At 43.3% G+C, this 17,266-nt stretch overlaps 1 protein-coding gene across 4 annotated transcripts in view; it reads left to right on the forward strand.

Annotated features, from left to right (window-relative positions):
* PRDM11 (PR/SET domain 11) overlaps positions 1-14,151 on the forward strand; it is an 85,968-nt gene extending 71,817 nt beyond the window's left edge. For 3 of the 4 annotated variants that reach the window (XM_033928234.1, XM_033928232.1, XM_033928233.1), the window contains exons 7-8: positions 2,799-3,449; positions 7,239-14,151. In XM_033928234.1, the coding sequence (XP_033784125.1) occupies positions 2,799-3,449; positions 7,239-9,403 (2,816 nt within the window). In that variant the 3' untranslated portion in view covers positions 9,404-14,151. The remainder of the gene's footprint in view (positions 1-2,798; positions 3,450-7,238) is intronic. The other variant, XM_033928235.1, reaches the window with a different exon arrangement.
* Positions 14,152-17,266: the final 3,115 nt, after the last annotated feature.

The following is a 17,266-nucleotide window of genomic DNA, read 5'->3' on the forward strand; positions in this document are numbered from 1 at the left end:
TATAGTATTTTGTATTAAAGGTTTTGGCTTGTGGAACGAATCGTCTGCGTTTCCATTATTTCCTATGGGGAAATTTGCTTTGATATACGAGTGCTTTGGATTACAAGCATGCTTCTGGAACGAACTATGCTTGCAAACCAAGGTTTGACTGTACTTCACTACCTATTTCATCACTTCCTGTGCTATAAGAATGCATCCATATTTTTGTCTTGTTTTGTTTTCATTCCAACTGTGAGCACTCTTGATAGATTGGGATTTACTAACCATCTTTATGAACAGATTCACCCAAGGTGGTGCAGTTCAACATGAAACTCATTTTGATATCTGCATAAAAATGGTAAAGTAACCAAAAATAAACATAAATGCAATTAATGAGGCAAACTTGGAAATGGTAAATTGAAACCTAGTGCTAGGGGAGAGTGTGGCGCAGTGGTTAAAGCTACAGCCTCAGTACCCTGGGATTGTGGGTTCAAACTCACGCTGCTCCTTGTGACCCTGGGCAAGTCACTTAATTCCCCCATGGCCCCAGGTACACTAGATAGATTGTGAGCCCACCGGGACAGACAGGGAAAAATGCTTGAGTACCTGAATAAATTCATGTAAACTGTTCTGAGCTCCCCTGGGAGAACGATATAGAAAACTGAATAAATAAACAGTGTGACAAGTTTCAGCCTCTGATAACCAGAGCTGATATTGTGACATCATAATGCCTCATTCCACCAATAAGAGCCAACCTCATCAGTGATGTCACAATGGCTCCATTGTCCTAGACTTGGCTCACTTCTACTACATTTTGATTTCTGCCTTATGACTCTGGGCAAGACTGTGATAACCAGAGCTGGTATTGTGACATCATAATGCCTTATTCCACCTCATCAGTGATGTCACAATGGCTTCATTGTCCCATACGTGGCTCACTTTGGCTACATTTTGATTTCTAGAGTGGTGCAGTGGTTAAAGCTACAGCCTCAGCACCCTGAGGTTGTGGGTTCAAATCCAAGCTGCTCCTTGTGACCCTAGGCAAGTCACTTAATCCCCTCATGGCTCCAGGTACATTAGATAGATTGTGAGCCCACCGGGATAGACAGGGAAAAATGCTTGAGTATCTGAATAAATTCATGTAAACCGTTCTGGGCTCTCCTGGGAGAATGGTATAGAAAATTGAATCAAAAAAATAGAATTAAAACGATGCACTGTCAGAAATAAAAGAAACAATCGAACAGGTCTGCAGTGGACAAGTTGACTGATGAAATCCAACAGGAAAATCTGCTAAGGCGGTGTACAAAGGCGCCAAGCTACTTTATGAAAATTAATAAAAATATAGCGGTTTTCATGTGTGAAAATACGTGACCCGACACGGGCCTTGTTTCGAAGAAACACCCCTTCATCAGGGATCCAGATGAGCTAAGGTCGCAATATAGACCAGGGGTAGGCAATTCGGGTCCTCGAGAGCCGGAGCCAGGTCAGGTTTTCAGGATCTCCACCATGAATATGTATGAGATGGATCTGCATTCACTACCTCCTTGAGATGCAAATCTATCTCATGCATATTTATGGTGGAGATCCTGAAAACCTGACCTGGCTCTGGCTCTCGAGGACTGGAATTGCCTACCCCTGACCTAGAGGATTGGATAGAGCAGGGGTAGGCAATTCGGGTCCTCGAGAGCCGGAGCCAGGTCAGGTTTTCAGGATCTCCACCATGAATATGTATGAGATGGATTTGCACGCACTGCCTCCTTAAGATGCAAATCTATCTCATGCATATTTATGGTGGAGATCCTGAAAACCTGACCTGGCTCCAGCTCTTGAGGACCAGAATTGCCTACCCCTGACCTAGAGGATTGGATAGAGCAGGGGTAGGCAATTCGGGTCCTCGAGAGCCAGAGCCAGGTCAGGTTTTCAGGATCTCCACCATGAATATGTATGAGATGGATTTGCACGCACTGCCTCCTTGAGATGCAAATCTATCTCATGCATATTTATGGTGGAGATCCTGAAAACCTGACCTGGCTCCAGCTCTTGAGGACCAGAATTGCCTACCCCTGATATAGACAATTTGATGAACTAACGTGACATGAATCTTAAAAAAATAGATTCATGAACATCACAAGTAAAATAAGGTCTACAATGTGATTACAGATTTTGTCATTTTGCAAACAATTTCCATTGTCTTTTTAAAACTGTGGAGTGAGGTCAGTAAAATCATTGCAAATGGGGCACATATATTCATTTTAGGCAAGGTTTGGGATCACTCTTTTTTATGACCCCATTATTAAAATGTACCGTATCTTTACCAGATACTGATTTCACTGAAATTAGTCTACTGCAGCATCAGATAAAAAGACCTATTTTAAATTCTCCTCGAGGGCCTCTCAGTTGATTGTCATGAAGCAGATGGCTGTAAGTTCTAGAGCCAAAGCCATATATGTCTGATAAACAAGATTCATTTTACCAGGTCATAACTCAGCTCTGTAGTACGTGCTTGAAAATGGTTTGTTTCATTTCAGAAGAGCCTGGTTCTACATCCTGGCCCATTTATTTTCTGTTTTCTTCTCCTAAAAGTTCTGAGTCCTCTGGACTTGAACAACTATCTGGTCTGCATCTTTGTTGCCAAAACTTGCTGTGGTCTTGGTTTCCAGGGTCTACAGAGTTCTATACCGTATTCCGATTCTGTAATTTTGAGCTGACTCCAGTACGTAGGCTAAAGGCAGGAACTTCCAAGAAAAAGTGCTTTTACTTCTATTTTTAATCATCAGCTCTTAACTCTTAATGACAGTGTCACTTGTTTTCATTTTCAGGAAATAAAAAATTGCAGAAGGAAAGGTTTGATAGGATTTTGGAGAACCAAGAGGACATCAAAGGCCCATTTCAACTGGCAACATTAAGACAAGGGAGGAGCCCTTACAAACGTGTCTATGGTAGTGGTGAGGATGAGGACGTCCACCCACAGATAAAGAAAAAGAAGATAGACCTTATCTTCAAAGATGTTCTTGAAGCTTCTCTAGAATCGACAAAAACAAATGAGCACCCACTGGCAACAAGTAGTCCTCTGTCTATGAAGAAAACTGCCAAGTATCAAATTGAAGATGTCTTTGATCGATGTAGTGCAGTCACTCAACATAGTTCTTCTACCCTCAGCAAATCCACGGGTGAAGGTGAAAGGAATGTTCCCTATGGGTCTTCTTTTGGTATTGCCAAAGAGTTGAGCTTCCCGGAACAGGATGAAGAAGCTCCGTCGTCGGTTAAAGTAGAAAGCCCAGCAGATATATCCACTGCGGGAGATTGCCAGGAGATCCCCACGACGTCATTCTGTCCCAACTGCATAAGGTTGAAGAAGAAAATTCGAGAACTTGAGGCGGAGCTGGAAATGCTGAGGTCTGAGAAGCTGTCCGAAACCACCCAGCTACCAGCCCGGGTCCCTGAGCATCAAGAATTATCAGAGCGTCCAGGTAAGTTAAACAACAAAGCCAATGCCCAGACATTAACGTGATAATAAACTCATTGAATATTGTGGCGGTCTTTGGTCTAGAGATTGTTTTGTAACTTATTTAAAAGATTCCTATCCCACTAAACCAGTGGTCTCCAACTCCAACCCTTTGCAGGGCCACATTTTGGATCTGTAGGTACTTGGAGGGCCTCAGAAAAAAAGAGTTAATGTCTTATTAAAGAAATGAGAATTTTGCATGAGGTAAAAACTCTTTATAATTTATAAATCTTTCCTTTTGGCTAAGTCTTAATAATAATATTGTCATTTATAGCTAAAGAGACATATGATGAAGAAACTGTTTCATTTTACTTTTGTGATTATGATAAACATACTGAGGGCCTCAAAATAGGACCTGGTGGGCCGCATGTGGTCCCCGGGCCGCGAGTTTGAGACCACTGCACTAAACTGTGTGCAACCAACATACATAGCCATCCATTAAAACAGTAGCATAAAACTCAGACTAAAAACAGTTACAGAATAAATAAAAAAATACAAATAACATCACTACCTAATATAAGGTTATCACTAAAATGATCTTATTAAATATATCAACTTCCTACTTTAAATCTGTAAAGAGTTTACTAGAACAGAATTCAGATATACAGACCATATGATGATATTGCAATCGGTTATGCAAAAGTTTGCACTAATTTGCATTTGCCAATTTCCTGAACACAAGAGGTGTTATTTATCGATTGTAAAGTTGCTGGCGATACGTCCCACTGAGTGACATTTACAGCAGTGAACATTTGAGACATAGCAGCCAGTGCTCTTACTGTGAAACCAATAGGATGTCTGTAATGATCAGATAAGCTATTTCTTTTGTATTGAATGCATGCTCAATAAAAAAAAAAAAAGTTGGATTACAGTGGGCTGTTTGACGTATTTTTGATCCTCTTTCTCTAGAGAGATATCATTAAGCATAAAAACAGAGAGCTTAGCGTCTAACTCTGAAAAGGACTGCGCTAAATTACAAATTTTTTTCAGGCCGGAGAAGAATCCACGGTGTCATCTCTCAATCTAAATTGATGTGTTTTCTCACTTTTCCTGTATGTACTGAACAGATATCCCTTTGTTGCCTGTTTTCTGCGTCTTATACTTTTTTGCTGTGATGTCACAATGCTGAAGTTGTGACATCACACACACACACTCCTATCGCCACACCCTACACAGAGAGCCAGTGCAGAAAACAGCTGAGGGAGACAGGCAAAGACCTGCGTGCTCCTTATCACATGCGCTGTTTTCTGTTATCAGAGAATAGCTTTAAGAGGGGGAACTGACCATTATAGGTAAATCAACCAGAGTCTTTTCCTTCTGTGCGATCACTTATTTTGCAGTAATATTGCAGTGCAGGTGTCTTATATTGCCCACGATCTGTTTATCATTTGTCGAATTTGCTATACCGCCCTTTTCACAGCGATATCCGGCTTAGTGGATTGGCTGGTGGCTGGCTATGTCACGCGACAGTCACCGCCAGTATTCAGCAGCTCGCCTGATAGGTTTCGGCAGCCAGAGACAACCACCTAAAAGAGTGGGATATCTTTGGCCGTTGAGACCTAGCCAGCCAAAAAAACAGACCGGAAATTCAATGCCGGTGGCCAGATATGGCACCAGCATTGAATTTCCAGTATGGCCGCGAACCGCCGGAGATTGCTGGAGATCTCCCGCGATCTCGCTATGTGCCTGACTCTCTTTCTAGTAATTTTACTGACTTATGATTTTTAATGGTTGTTAGTATCTGATGGTATCTTGCCTTCTGGGGGTCATATGGTGCATTGTGTAGAGAAGGAATGTGCTTATTCACAGGATATTTCATTCTGAGGGCAATTTTCAAAGGCATTTAATTAGGTCTAAAGGCCTGACTGAAAATTCCTCTTCTCAAATTGGTTTAAAGCATATGTGACTTCGATAACATATCTGCTTGGAGCCAGGGGGGAAAGAGGCATTCCTGTGGTGATGGTTAGTTAATGGAGGGGGGTTCCAACATGTATACCATACATTTGTTTTTCAAATGTATGGCAGCATGTGCAGAGTATGTGGATGCTCGTAACATTTATGTTTGAAAATTTTCTGAGAGAAACAAGGCCAGTAGTTTGTTTTTTTTTCAAGTTTCGAGTTTATTAAAAATTAGTTGTACACGCAATGTCAGATACTTCAATGCGTATGACAGTTTCAAATTAGGAGACAAATAAGCATACAGTGTATACGTACAAATAATTACCAGTACAAAAAGAAAAGAGGGTGAACTACAATCTTTAAAGAAAATAGAGATACATTTAGGGGGGAAACCCAACTTTTCCTAAAGTAACCCATCTTAAAACAACCCACAAAACTTTTAACTATTCATCCTATTTGAAAATTGCTTCTTGTTAGTTCTTTTCTCTCTCTCCCTCTCCTACCTATCCTTCTCCCCTCTCTCTCTCCCCTCCTCTCCCTTCTCTCTTCTCTTTAAAGTCGCCTTGAGCCTGTCTAGGTATGAGCGATGCACAAATAGAAGATTAGATTAGAATAGATTTTCTATTCAACAGAGTTTTTAGTAGACAATAAGATACTAATTGAACAGTGACACGGGAACAAATTTTTCTTCGTTCCCGTGGGAACTCATTTTCCCGTCCCATCGACTTCTTTTCCTGTCCCTGCCCCTTTCCACCAATGCCTAAGCTCCGTCCTCATCTGCACAAGCCTCAAACACTTTAAAATCATAAGTAGTAACATTCTAGAGCTGAAATTGTGATGTCATAATGCCTCATTCCACCAATGCCTAAGCTCCGTCCTCATCTGCACAAGCCTCAAACGCTTTAAAATCCTAAGTAGCAACATTCTAGAGCTCAGACTGTGATGTCATAATGCCTCATTCCACCAATGCCTAAGCTCCGTCCTCATCTGCACAAGCCTCAAACGCTTTAAAATCCTAAGTAGCAACATTCTAGAGCTCAGACTGTGATGTCATAATGCCTCATTCCACCAATGCCTAAGCTCCGTCCTCATCTGCACAAGCCTCAAACGCTTTAAAATCCTAAGTAGCAACATTCTGGAGCTCAGACTGTGATGTCATAATGCCTCATTCCACCAATGCCTAAGCTCCGTCCTCACCTGCACAAGCCTCAAACCCTTTAAAATCCTAAGTAGCAACATTCTAGAGCTCAGATTGTGATGTCATAATGCCTCATTCCACCAATGCCTAAGCTCCGTCCTCATCTGCACAAGCCTCAAACGCTTTAAAATCCTAAGTAGCAACATTCTAGAGCTCAGACTGTGATGTCATAATGCCTCATTCCACCAATGCCTAAGCTCCGTCCTCATCTGCACAAGCCTCAAACGCTTTAAAATCCTAAGTAGCAACATTCTGGAGCTCAGACTGTGATGTTATAATGCCTCATTCCACCAATGCCTAAGCTCCGTCCTCACCTGCACAAGCCTCAAACCCTTTAAAATCCTAAGTAGCAACATTCTAGAGCTCAGATTGTGATGTCATAATGCCTCATTCCACCAATGCCTGAAACCCTTTAAAATCATAAGTGTTCGAGGCTTGTGTGGTTAAGGCAAAGCTTACAGGAATGGGTTAAGGACAGGGACAGTAATTCAACTAGCAGGGACAGGACAGGGAAATTGAGTTCCTGCAGGAACGGGGGCAAATTTGTTCTCATGTCATTCTCTGTTTGGGTATTTTTTTTTAAATGTGTTCATTCAACATGACAGATGGTTGCAGAAAACCCAACAGTTGTTATAATCATTTTTCCTTGTTTTTCAGCAATTGAAAGCATGGTCAGTGTGCCACCCGTCATGGAGGATGAAGACCAGGAAGTGGACTCCGCTGACGAGTCAGTCTCCAACGAAATGGTGGCCGCAGCAGACGAGCCTTCCAAAATGTCCACCGTTGCTGGCAGGAGAATTCGTCGTTTCAAGCAAGAGTGGCTGAAAAAGTTTTGGTTTCTCCGGTATTCTTCCACCTTAAACGAGATGTGGTGCCACGTTTGCAGACAGTACACTGTGCAGTCCTCCCGGACTTCGGCCTTCATCATTGGCTCAAAACAGTTTAAGATCCATACGATAAAGCTTCATAGTCAGAGCAACCTCCACAAGAAGTGCCTGCAGCTTTATAAGCTCAGAATGCATCCAGAGAAGACCGAGGAAATGTGTCGCAACATGACCCTGCTCTTCAATACAGCCTACCATTTGGCTTTAGAAGGCAGGCCTTACGTTGACTTTAGGCCTCTTGCCGAATTGCTAAGAAAGTGCGAACTCCGAGTGGTTGACCAATATATGAATGAAGGCGATTGCCAGATATTAATTCACCACGTTGCCAGGGCCCTTCGAGAAGATTTAGTGGAGCGACTAAGGCAGTCCCCGTTTCTTAGTATTATATTAGATGGGCAAAGTGAAGATTTAATTGCTGATACAGTAGCAGTCTATGTACAGTACACAAGCAACGATGGACCTCCTGCAACAGAGTTCCTATCTCTCCAAGAACTTGGCTTGTCTACAACAGAGAGTTACCTCCAAGGAATAGACAGAGCTTTTTCAGCCTTAGGAATTAGACTTCAAGATGAAAAGCCAACTGTTGGCTTGGGTATCGATGGTGCTAATATTACAGCTGGCCTAAGAGCTAATATGTACTTGACAATCAGAAAGACCTTGCCATGGCTACTCTGCTTACCTTTTATGGTTTACAGGCCTCATTTGGAAATTTTGGATGCAATCAGTGGGAAAGAGCTCCCATGCTTAGAAGAGCTAGAAAACAACCTCAAGCAGCTTCTCAGTTTCTATCGCTATTCCCCAAGGCTCATGTGTGAACTAAGGGCAACTGCCTCAACTCTTTGCGAAGAGACAGAATTCCTGGGAGATATCCGAGCTGTGAGGTGGATTATTGGTGAACAGAATGTTCTAAATGCTTTGATTAAGGATTACCTTGAAGTAGTGGCACATCTCAAAGATCTCAGCAGCCAGACTCAAAGAGCTGATGCCTCTGCTATTGCACTGGCTCTCCTCCAGTTTCTTCTGGATTATCAGTCAATTAAACTCATCTACTTCTTATTGGATGTAATTGCTGTGCTGTCACGCCTGGCTTATGTCTTCCAAGGTGAATACCTCCTTGTGTCTCAAGTGGACGAGAAGATAGAGGAGGCCATACAGGAGATCAGTCGGTTGGCAGATTCCCCTGGGGAGTACCTGCAAGAATTTGAAGAAAACTTTCGAGAAAGCTTTAATGGAGTGGCATTGAAGAACCTACGGGTGGCTGAAGCCAAATTTCAATCAATACGAGAAAAGATTTGCCAGAAAACCCAGTTAACCCTAGCTCAAAGGTTTGATTCCCGTACTCGAACATTTGTCAAGGCTTGCCAAGTGTTTGACCTGTCAACTTGGCCTCGAAGTACAGAGGAGCTAGTGAATTACGGAGAGGAAGATATGACTCAGATATTTGATCACCTGGAGGCAATCCCTTCTTTTCTAAAAGATGTTTGCAGGGACGGAGCAGACACCAGAGGGAGCTTGCTAATGGAATGGCGGGAGCTCAAAGGGGATTATTACACCAAAAATGGCTTCAAAGACTTAATTGGTCACATTTGCAAATACAAGCAGAGATTTTCCCTCTTAAACAAGGTGGTGCAGATCTTGAAAGTTCTTCCCACATCCACAGCCTGTTGTGAGAAAGGTCGCATCGCCCTTCAGAAAGTGCGTAAAAACAACCGCTCCCGACTCACATTGGAGCAGTTGAGTGACCTTTTAACCATTGGCGTAAACGGACCCCCCATTGCCAACTTTGATGCCAAGAGAGCACTGGATAGTTGGTTTGAGGAGAAGTCAGGAAACAGTTACTCGCTCTCAGCAGAAATGCTGAGCAGAATGTCTTCTCTGGATCAGAAGCCAGCGCACCCCAACACAGACATGGGATCTGAATTTTATGCTGATATTTAGGAAGGAATGTCTCTACTTAGAAAAGCTATAAAATATTTTTTATATTCTATTCCTATGCTTTGATATGTTATATATAAATATATTATATATATATATATATATTACAAATACACACACATGCATATATTTACAGTATATATACATGTGCAAGTGTTAGAAAAATCCCATTAAATTACAAAAGAATTTGATATGGCTTTTATAGGAGCCAGGGGAAACTGAAAACTTGACAGGCCTGAAAAGTACTACTTTGGATTTACTGCTAACCTGCAGCTTGAAATGTCTGCAGACACGGCAGCTGCAACTGCGATCAGAACATTTCCTTCTGACACATGAATCCCATCATGTATCTGTTTTATTTTCTTTCTTGAGTTACAAGCTAGAACTTTCCGGTCATTTTCTATCACTGTCCCCAGATGTAATACTTTCTTCAGCCTTGGTTTGCAGTTAAAGGGGCCTCCCCTTGCTCACTGGACACCTTGTAGACTATGAGACAGACCCTTTATGGTTGATGGCAGAGTGACATGGCACCACTTTTATTACTTTAGAATCGGCTTTATAATCACTTTTTATTTGGTTAGGGTTTAAGGGTGGGAGCCGGTGGGAGCCGATATTAAAAAGAATCTCCGCTAAACTGTGACACTTTCCACATCCCTTTCGCCCTGAAATGAATGGGATGTGTAATACAGCTAAGGGTTCATTCCCTGTGGTTGCAACGTTTGTGATTTATAGAGACTGCAATGTGACGTCATGTACAGAATAAGCTAGAATAACGGGAGGGAGGGGGGATTTCTGCATTTTTGTATTGTGAAGGGGGGGAATAATTAAATCTAATACCAGTGCTACTGGGACAGTAGATAGCCAGTGAATCCAGTCCTAATAAGGTACAAAGATTCTTCGGCTTTAAAAAAATTTTTATTCTTCACAGCCCCTAGGGGGCGTGATTCATAGCTAGCGTTAAGGGCGAAGCCTGGGTGGCTGGATTTAGAACCCATGATATGATCCCTTCCGCACGATTCTCAGTCTTAATGGCCAGACTGGGAATAATGGGAGAGAGGGTCTTCTAAAGCAGGGGGAAATTCCCAGACAGTGAGGAATGAAGGCGCATGGCACCAGCGTTCCCAGCATTGGTTCTGACTGAGCTGGAAGAAAGAGGAGGGTGGGTAGCGACCTAGTGGTTAGAGAGAAAGCAGGGTTCAAATTCCATTCACCCACTGGCACTCCTTGTGACGTTGGGCAAGTCACTTTATCCCCTGTTGCCTCAAGTACCTACTTAGATTGTAAGCTCTTATGAGCAGGGACTTATTGTACCTGAATCACTAATAATGCTGTAAGCCGCCTTTAATGATTATTTGAAAAGGCGGCATAAAAATACAAATTATTATTAGGAGAAATTACCAGGCCAAAAATGATATGCTAATTTTACAAGGTTTATTTATACTCTTTAAACATATAGTTTATTGTATTGTTACAAAATGTAAAGAACACCTGTTGTGTTTTATAACCAGAGGTATCAATGCAAAACTTCTTCATGGGGAGGGGTGGGGATAATTTTAATATTATTGTCCAAGTGGAAAGAACTCTCTTCTTTCTGTGTGCTGAGCTAGGCAAAAACTGGCTTTAAATTTCCATTTTATGGATCTAGAATTGAAACTGTCTAAGCCACTGTATCGCAAGCAGTGTGCCGCCCGAGAATCCAGGTGTGCCGCCAGATGCTGGGGATGGAGGAGAGGTGCCAGTGCCAGCTGCCTACCTACAGGATGTGCCTCTTGCAACAAGAGGCACATCCTTTAAGCAGTCAGCCAGCGCCTCTCCTCTCTGTGCCTCTTCCCTTCCAGCACCCCCCGCCCCCTCCCCCCATTGGTGGCTCAGGGCCCCATCTAGAGGGCCTTCATGCATGGATATTGACGTGATGTCACATTATCGCGTCAACGTCCACACACGTCCGGATGCCCTCGAGCCGCGGCCACCACGTTTAGTGCGTCAGGGCTTCGCAAAGTTTGCGAGACGATGCTCTGGGCGGTTTAGCCTTTCCTCAAGAGTGCCTCTGGTATTTGATTGGCCCATGTTACCTGCATGATCCATGAACCAAGTGGGCCAACCAACCATCCTTTGGACCACTCTTGCCAAACTGGCTGTTCCCAGAAATAAAAGGGAGCTACTTAAAGACTTTAAAACAAAAGATTGTTTGAAAATGGAAGCATTGCCACTTTCTTTGGAAAATTGTGAAGTTCTGCGTACAGTAAGCAGAGATTCATTTTGCTGTAGTTCATTTTCCAGATCTGAAGCTTTGTGTTTAACTTCCTGACAGTATGATAAAGTGGAGTAGCCAGGCAGCCAATTATAGGCGGGCCTGAGCCCAAAGTGGACAGGCCTCTCTCATTACCTCCCTTCCCAACCTCCCCAGCATCTCTCATTCCCTCCCCCCCCTGCACATCTCTCTTTTCCACCCCCCAGCCCATGCAGCGTTTCTGTTTTCTTTAGGTTGCTGGCAACAGTTCCTACATGCTGCCGGCCTGCTGACCGGGAAGCGTTCCCTCTGGTGCAAAATATAAACTTGTTAGAGGGAAGGCTTTTGGGTCAACCACCAGCAGCGTGTAGGAACAGCCATTGGCCTGTGGCTGCCAGGTCGCTTGACCTGAGCCCAAACTAGGTGGACCAGACCCCACCCTATGGCTCTGCCCCTGGAATGACTCCAGATCTCCTTTGAAATGGTTTGCTCCTTCATAGGTATTGGAAAAACAATCCCATAGAAGTACTGTAGGCTGTAACCCTGGATCCTGAGATGTTAGTACCTGAGCTGTCCCCTGAGGAGAGAGGGAGGGAAGGGAAGGAAGGGCACAGTCAGATTGGGGTGCAGTTCAGTCTAGACAAAGGGGCCATCAGCACTGCTAGAGCCACAAAACCACTGCTGTAGGCCTGCCACGTTTACAACTCCTGATCAAAACAGGAAATCATCCAGTCTAGCTGTTTTGCACTTGTGAGAAGAATGGGTATTTTTTTTGCTCACAGTGGGGAATAGTAACCTTAACTATTTTTCTGTATTTCCCTTCTGGTTCTGATGCTAAGGATGTAACCATTGCTGCTAGACAGTGTCCTCCTCAAAGGAGGACCATAAGTGAAAGAAGTAAATCCTGGTGTCCTCTTAAAGAAAAGACACAGCTTTCCTTGACCCATATCCCCACTCCCCAAACAACTCTGCCCATTTTTCCCTAGCCATAGACATGGAAGAATAGGACACATGTAGGGGTTTCAGCCTTTCCATCCTAGTGCGGGACATACATGGCTTCGGCCTATGGTGATGGCTGACAGCACTGTACAGGCTCTCCTGAGGTGAAGATTTGGATGGTTTTCTAGTTCCTTGCCTGGTTTACCTGAACTTAATGCCAACTTTCAGCCTCAGATGGTTTGACAAACCAGAGTTTAGCTTCACACAACGTTGTACCTTTACTGTGTAAACAGTAGATCTGCTTCTTCCTGTTTCCAGGGGATACTTGGAATACTAATGGCCCTCGGACAAGATCTTTATCCATCCTGTGTTTCATCTTGTTTATCATATTATTATTCCTGGGCATATCTCTACCTCTTCTGATCTCATAGCTGTACCTTGAACCCAGACCCACCACAACTACTGATAAACTGACTTTTTACTGTAGGTGATAAAAGCAGGTCCTCCGTTCGGCCTTCTGATCATGCCCACTGGTGGGACTCATTGCAAGGCAAAGAAGTATCTGGTGGTGGCTGGCCAGTAAAAACAACAGCCAATGGAACTCAAGACTTGGTTTCCCCATGTTCCGTGACCTCATGAAATGATCAAACTGGACGCAGAAGAGGAAGAAGACTGGGTTTCAGGACTTAATGATCACATCATGCTTGACATCAAAGAACGATGTTATACTGCTGATATTGCATGGGGTGCACAGGAGGTCATGTTGCCAGCGACACGTGCGTGTACACTGCTGTTATTATTGTACTCTTACTTTTATCACTGGTGGGCATTTTACATTAGTCGAGAGAACAATCATTTGTTCTGGGATTAGTCATGCCTTTTCACATTTTATGCTGCTAGACAAATCTTTGCTTTCCAGAGTATATTCAGAGCGGTAGAAAGGCAATCGGTAATTCTCAGGTGTGTCGGAGGGACCTGTGAAGTGTGCCAGTGAAGGAGCCCCCCAGCCGGGCTTGGGGAGCGCTGCTGGAAATCTGCTCTCCACTGTAAGACAGTGGGTTGGCAGCTTTTCCAACGCCCTCGCTTTACGCCCTTGCTCAGTGGTTAGCTGCATGGCATTTCTTTGATGCCTTGTTTTGTTATCTGCTGGTTCAAGACCTCAGAAGCCTAATTCAAATCCTAGTTCTCGTTTCCCTTTCCTGGGGATCCGTTTTCACAACGGACATGTTGCCTGGGCTTAAATGGGGGGGGGGGGGGGGAGGAAAATCAGCAGCAGAACTGTTAAAAAAAATTTTTTTTTAAAAGGTACTGCAAGCCTCTTTCTTGCACTCTCTTCTCAGCCCACCTGCTGCCAGTAGGTCGGAGGCAGCAGGCATCCCTCAGGGAGGGTTTAGAAAGCTTGCACAGAATGAGGAAGTAGTACATTAGGTATCAGCGTTCCTTTATAAGAGCAATAAAGGCTTTCTGGCATTTATTCTGTACTTATATGACATATTTATGTTTATCATGTATAGCACTGCACCTTCATCATTATATAAATGATGGTGAGATTTTCTCTGTCTTTTACTAAAAAAAAAAAAAAGGCAGAATATTATTTTCACTACATTAAACTACTTATATTCTTTCTGCTGTAAAGTTCTTTGTGTCAGCGGATATGGCCAGTTTTGAGGACTTGTCTGTTCTGTGTCCCAAGAGCACCCAGCATATACCATTAAGCTGCATTACTGTATTATTGGAATGGAATGAGCTATTGTGACATCACAACTGCATTGGTTCTCATGCATTCTAAAGTCTGTGATATCGCAAGCTATGCAACGGCTCCAGGATTTTGGAAAGAAATGGGTCTTGCTGCTACAGTTTCTTGCTGTATTTTTAAAGTTACACTGTGTTTTGGTTATGGTTGGTGGGACTGAGATGTGGGTGTGCTAGTGCTCAGTTAAAAAGCTCAACTCCTAAGTACAAATGTGTACAGGTTTCTGCACTTAGCAGGTTGCTGAAATTATGGATGGTAAAACTGAGAAGGCAACCATCTGGTCCTGGGGTCTTTCTATTCCCCTGCAAGACGAGGGATTCTGATTCCTACCCTCTCAATCTTTAACTATTTCCATGGTACGTTACAGTGAGGTGTGCTGCAGACAGAAAAAAAAAATGATAATAAAAATCTTTACTCCTACACAGCCTTCTTCCCCAAAAAAATCATATGTAGCAGACATAAAAGGTTTTGATTTTCTGAATAAATTTGCTTCTTTCTGACTAGTTGGAAAAGGGGAGATATGAGTATGAGTAGTCTTGCTCTACGGCGGTAAAATATCTTTGCTAAATGTTTTATTCTGTCACATCTGTGGCTTATATACAGCCCACAATATGATGCCAGGGTACATTAGCCTTTATACAAACAAAGAGGACAAACTGGCTTTCTCCTTTTATACAGGATCATGTCTTGGAAGGGGGAGAGGAAAACATCCTGTTCAGTGTTCCCTGTTCAAGTAAGCAAAGAACATAAGAATAGCCATACTGGGTCAGACCAATGGTCCATCAAGCCCAGTAGCCCATTCTCACGGTGGCCAATCCAGGTCACTAGTACCTGGCCAAAACCCAAGGAGTAGCATTATTCCATGCTACCAATCCAAGGCAAGCAGTGCCTTCCCCCATGTCTTTCTCAATAACAGACTGTGGACTTTTCCTCCAGGAACTTGTCCAAACCTTTCTTAAAACCAGCTACGCTATCCACACTTACCACAATCTCTGGCAATGTGTTCCATAGCTTAACTATTCTCTGAGTGGAAAATATTTCCTCCTATTGGTTTTAAAAGTATTTCCCTGTAATTTCATTGAGTAATTTTTGATAGAGTGAAAAATCGATCTACTTGTATCTGTTCTACTCAGGATTTGGTAGACTTCAATCATATTGCCCCCTCAGCCGTCTCTTTTCCAAGCTGAATTGATGAGGAAATAGCTTGAAGGGTTTGCCTCTATCGCCCTCCTCCTCTTAGAAAGAGTTTCACAGCCTCTGAGTGGGGTACCGCTCCAACAGTGATTTTAAGATTTAATACGATAAGAGAATCAACTGTGATGGATAAGAAATCCAGTCTCATGAGTCTATGTCACATCTATGATCCAAGTGCTGGCATTCAGCTGTTCATAGGTGAGCCACCGTAGCCTGATGTTCAACCCATATCAGCATAGTATAGGTTTCTGAATGTAATAAATTCTGTTCATTCCAAATATGTGGTCACATATGTCCATAAATTCTGACAGGTACAAAAAAATATGCAACCTAACTTGATGGTGCTTACTGTGCACAGTTTGGTTGCAGTGTGTGGGTGGACTATGCCAAGTACACATGGAGATGATAAAATCTGAACATTTATGCACCAAAATAATCTAGTCATGGACTTCATATCTGCTATGTAGGCACCATTTCAGCTGCTTAAGCTAAGTAGAAACATAGAAGATGACAACAGATAAGGGCCATAGCCCATCAGGTCTGCCCACTCTACTGACCCACCCCCAAGTCTACTATCCTAGGGATCCCACTCCTGGTGACAGGTTCCCTTGGCTTAACCCTCTAAGGGATCCCACATGGGCATCCCATTTGCTCTTAAATTCTTGCACGCTGTTTGCCTCGATCACCTGCACCGGGAGCTCGTTCCAAGGATCAACTACTCTCTCAGTGAAGAAATATTTCCTGGTGTCTCCATGAAATTTCCTGCCCCTGAGTTTGAGCGGATGCCCTATTGTGGCTGAGGGTCCTTTAAGAAATAGAATCTCTTCTTCCATCTCGATACGGCTGGTAATAAACTTAAACGTCTCGATCATGTCTCCTCTCTCCCTACGTTCCTCGAGTGAGTACAGCCGCAAATCTTTCAGCCTTTCCTCGTACGATAGATCCTTGAGCCCCGAGACCATCCTGGGGGCCATCCGTTGCATCGACTCTACTCTCAGCACATCTTTTCGGTAGTGTGGCCTCCAGAATTGCACACACAGGTACCTATGAACCCTCTTAAACGAGGCACCATGATCTAAAATTACTCTCCACAGTGCCGAGAGCCACCACCCATCACCTGATTCGCATCAGGAAGAGATGAAGTTGGCCTAGGATTTTTGACTCCTGTTTCAACAATAATCTGGGAGTTTTCCACTGCCGAAACCTTTGAAATAAGAGTTTCAGAATGAACAGGGCCATCTTCCATCTTTCCTATTCATAATCACCAGTTTAGGAGGTGTGGGTATATGGTCAGAAGATGAACAGAAAGCACCCCTTCCATTTGTTTACCAAGTACACTAGCTTGTCTCCAACATGAACTTTGAGGATTTATGGCAGCTTTGGTTGTGTTGGCAATGACTTGCGCTCACTGTACGCCTTAACATCGTTTCTTATTGCGAGGAGAGTTCTCCACTTGGTTCTTCTGAATACTGAGATCAGGATTTGAAAGAGCGAGTCCAATTTCCAAATTTTGCTGGGACGGAATGCATTATGTGTAGCAAGTAAGCTATTTGTGAGCATGCAGTGATGTCCGAGCCCCTTCACTGTAATGTACGGTACTGCAAATCCACAGAGGAGCGTAGCACTCGACACAGGGTCACCAGGATCTGCCACAACCGGTCACTAATTCTCCATGACATTCTTGGAATGACTTGTTCCGACAATGAGAAAAGGGACGACATCCCTTTTCCCAGTACACAAGCAATGGTGT

Source organism: Geotrypetes seraphini, chromosome 19 (genome assembly GCF_902459505.1).
Source record: "Geotrypetes seraphini chromosome 19, aGeoSer1.1, whole genome shotgun sequence".
Taxonomy (NCBI): domain Eukaryota; kingdom Metazoa; phylum Chordata; class Amphibia; order Gymnophiona; family Dermophiidae; genus Geotrypetes; species Geotrypetes seraphini.